Genomic DNA, 3,697 nt, shown 5'->3' on the forward strand with positions numbered 1-3,697 from the left:
TGCGGTGAGCCGAGATCGCGCCATTGTACTCCAGCCTGGGTAACAAGAGTGAGACTCTGTCTCAAAAAAAAAAAAAAAAGAAATGCAACTTTAAATCTAGAGTAAATCCAAATATGTCAAACCCACATAGGTAATTAACTGGCACATCACCAAGATCACAGCATTGTTACCCTAAACCAAGGATGCACAGCGGGTAGAGTAAATCACTCACTAATCATAACGGCTCGCCCTTTGGGATCCACAGCTAAGAACTGGCCAGGAACGATACGACGGCAGCCACTCTTGCCAAAGGTTTCTTGGTGAATCTTCTCAAACATATTCTTAGATGGCTGGTATTCCAGGATAACAATTCGACCAGAGTCACTGCCAACTACAATGTAGTCTTTGGTGCCACCTGTCAGCCTAAAGGCCATAAGTGACCGGATAACACCAAATACTTCCACGGTGAGCAGGGTATGTACTTTGCCAGTGTTGGGGTCTGGGCGAAGCAGCTCCAAGATCTTCCCACGGGAGACAACAATTTCTTGTTGTTTGGTTCCTAGATTACCAAAAAATAAAGATTATAAACAACTAGAACCCAGCCTGGCCACCACGGTGAACCCCATCTCTACTAAAAATACAAAAATTAGACAGACATGGTGGCGCGCACCTGTAATCCAGCTACTCGGGAGGCTGAGACAGGACAATCGCTTGAACCCAGAAAGAGGAGGTTGCAGTGAGCCAAGATAGTGCCACTGCAATCCAGCCTGGGCAACAGGGCGAGACTCCATCTCAAAAAAAAAAAAAAAAAAACAAACAAAAAAAAACACCCTTTTGGCTGTCTGAGCAGCACCACGGCGGTTGGCAAGAACAAGCGCCTTACGAAAGGTGGCAAAAAGGGAGCCAAGAAGAAAGTGGTTGATCCATTTTCTAAGAAAGATTGTTATGATGCAAAAGCACCCACTATGTTCAATATAAGAAATATTGGAAAGACGCTAGTCACCAGGACCCAAGGAACCAAAATTGCATCTGATGGCCTCAAGGGTGTTTGAAGTTAGTCTTGCTGATTTGCAGAATGATGAAATTGCATTTAGGAAATTCAAGCTGATTACTGAAGATGTTCAGGGCAAAAACTGCCTGACTAACTTCCATGGCATGGATCTTACCCGTGACAAAATGTGTTCCATGGTCAAAAAATGGCAGACAATGATTGAAGCTCACATTGATGTCAAGACTACCGATGGTTACTTGCTTCGTCTGTTCTGTGTTGGTTTTACTAAAAAACACAACAATCAGATACAGAAGACCTCTTATGCTCAGCACCAACAGGTCCGCCAAATCCGGAAGATGATGATGGAAATCATGACCCGAGAGGTGCAGACAAATGACTTGAAAGAATTGGTCAATAAATTGATTCCAGACAGCATTGGAAAAGACATAGAAAAGGCTTGCCAATCTATTTATCCTCTCCATGATGTCTTCGTTGGAAAAGTAAAAATGCAGAAGCAGCCCAAGTTTGAATTGGGAAAACTCATGATGCTTGATGGTGAAGGCAGTAGTTCTGGAAAAGTCACTGGGGATGAGACAGGTGCTAAAGTTGAACGAGCTAATGGATATGAACCACCAGTCCAAGAATCTGTTTAAAGTTCAGACCTATAATAGTGGCAAATAAAAAGTCTTATTTGTGGAAAAAAAAAAAAAATTAGGTGTGGTGGCATATGCCTCTAGTCCCAGCTACCTGGGAGACTACTGTGGGAGGATAGTTTGAACCCATGAGTTCAGAGAACGTAGTAAGCTATAATCCTGCCATTGCACTCCATCCTGGGTAACACATCAAGACCTCTTCTCTCTAAAAATAAATAAATAAACGACCAAGCACAGTGGCTCACGCCTGTAATCCCAGCACTTTGGGAGGCCAAGGTGGGCAGATCACGAGGTCAGGAGTTCAAGACCAGCCTGGCCAACATGGTGAAACCCCGCCTCTACCAAAAATACAAAAAATTAACCAGGCGTGGTGGTGCACGCCTATAACCCCAGCTACACAGGAGGCTGGGGCAGGAGAATCAACTGAACCCTGGAGGCAGAGGTTGCAGTGAGATGAGATCGTGCCATTGCACTCCAGCCTGGGTGACAGAGCAAGACACCATCTCAAGGAAAAAAAATGTACTTTCAAAAATTCTATCCCAACTCCAGCTGAGATTCATTACATTATAAAATGAAGTCAGTCACAAATCTCCAAATTCCCATATACATATTTCCTTAACCAAATGCAGCAAATAACTAAATTACCCAAATGAAGCCTCAAACCCACAAAGAGCCATAATGAGGATCAGAGAAAATAGTAACATGAAATATGAATGCTGTGTGGTCAATTAGGCTGCTGCTCACTACCACACATTCAGTTTTCAGATTTAAACCTCAAAATTATGTAATACTCTACACACCATCATGAACCTCCTGCATTACTTGGATTAATTCACAAATGTTAAATCTGCAAATGGCAAGAAAATGTTATTTTATAAACATTAGTACCTCCCTTTTGGTAACTATGTATTTCTTAATCCAGTATTTGAAATTTCACACAATTCAAACCTGACCTTAATCCATCTTTACAAAAATATCCCCCACATGGACATAAGCAAATGACCTGTTTCTAGGCAGGCAGCAGTCCCTACCTAAACTGCACTTTCCCCATTCTCTCGTTCAAAAGTTTTAGCACTTCAAGCACCAAACCAAGGTCCAACTTTCCCTTTACTTAAATCACGCTCTGATAACTTAAATCGCTCTCTGATAACCTGACAAACACCTTCAGACACTCTTTTTACCCAACCTGATGTCAAATTCAAGATCAAGGATCAAGTCTTACACATCTCAGTATGTCTCACAGCAATAAGCACACGACTTGGCACTAAGTAGGCAGCCAAGAAATGTGTGCCCTGACAAGAATCATTATACAATGTGTCTAGGAAATGTCCCTAAAACAGGTAATAAATGCATCAGAACTTAACACCTAATTTGAATTGTTTACATTTATCAACAACTGTTTTGTCATAAACGGAAAAATTTCCTCCACAAAAGATTAAGCAAGATATGTATTAATCCACTTAAAATTTCGAAAGACGTTAACAAAAGAACTTACCAGAAAAGTTGCCATGAATGGCAAAGCTGATGCCAGTGGCTCGCTGCAAGGTTAAGTTGTACAGGAACATGGCTGCAGCAAATCTGAGCCAGCAAACCTAATCCACACCTCCAGGCCTTGCACACCAAGAGTACCGAATCCAAGCAAACTGAGGAAACAGAAAACAGAAAAATAGCTGGGAGACTGTTACTTCAACAGACATCTGTATGGGAAATTCTGGTTGTAGACAGCAGAACCAGTGGAATAAGAGTAAGAAACAATAGGCCAGGCGAGGTGACTCATGCCTGTGATCCCAGCTCCTCAGAAGGCTGAGGCAGGAGAATCACTTGAACCTGGGAGGTGGAGGTTGCAGTGAGCTGAGATCGTACCACTGCTCACACTTGTAATCCCAGCACTTTGGGAGGCTGAGGGAGGTGGAGCACATGGTCAGGAGTTCAAGATCAGCCTGGCCAACATGGTTAAACCCCTTCTCTACTAAAAATACAAAAATAAATGGCCGGGCACGGTGGCTCAAGCCTGTAATCCCAGCACTTTGGGAGGCCGAGGCGGGTGGATCACGAGGTCAAGAGATCGAGACCA

General features: G+C 43.0%; 2 protein-coding genes across 2 annotated transcripts in view; one reads left to right on the top strand and one right to left on the bottom strand.

The window, feature by feature from the left end:
• The window catches only part of SF3B3 (splicing factor 3b subunit 3), a 52,901-nt gene that overhangs the window by 45,632 nt on the left and 3,572 nt on the right, over positions 1 to 3,697 (bottom strand). Inside the window, exons 2-3 of the mRNA XM_017516273.2 lie at positions 3,119 to 3,266; positions 212 to 538 (exon numbers count right to left, since the gene is read on the bottom strand). Of these exons, the coding sequence (XP_017371762.1) occupies positions 212 to 538; positions 3,119 to 3,188 (397 nt within the window). The 5' untranslated portion in view covers positions 3,189 to 3,266. The remainder of the gene's footprint in view (positions 1 to 211; positions 539 to 3,118; positions 3,267 to 3,697) is intronic.
• LOC108294377 (40S ribosomal protein S3a-like) lies at positions 816 to 1,638 on the top strand. The gene has a single exon (XM_037734157.1). It carries the CDS (start codon positions 1,012 to 1,014, stop codon positions 1,621 to 1,623), a length of 612 nt encoding a protein of 203 aa, XP_037590085.1. The 5' UTR covers positions 816 to 1,011; the 3' UTR covers positions 1,624 to 1,638.

The sequence above is a fragment of the Cebus imitator genome, unplaced genomic scaffold, assembly GCF_001604975.1.
Source record: "Cebus imitator isolate Cc_AM_T3 unplaced genomic scaffold, Cebus_imitator-1.0 Scaffold577, whole genome shotgun sequence".
NCBI lineage: Eukaryota > Metazoa > Chordata > Mammalia > Primates > Cebidae > Cebus > Cebus imitator.

What these genes read in the sequence shown, in the direction of transcription:
- LOC108294377 (XM_037734157.1), top strand. Translation starts at nt 1,012, where the DNA reads ATGGCCTCAAGGGTGTTTGAAGTTAGTCTTGCTGATTTGCAGAATGAT.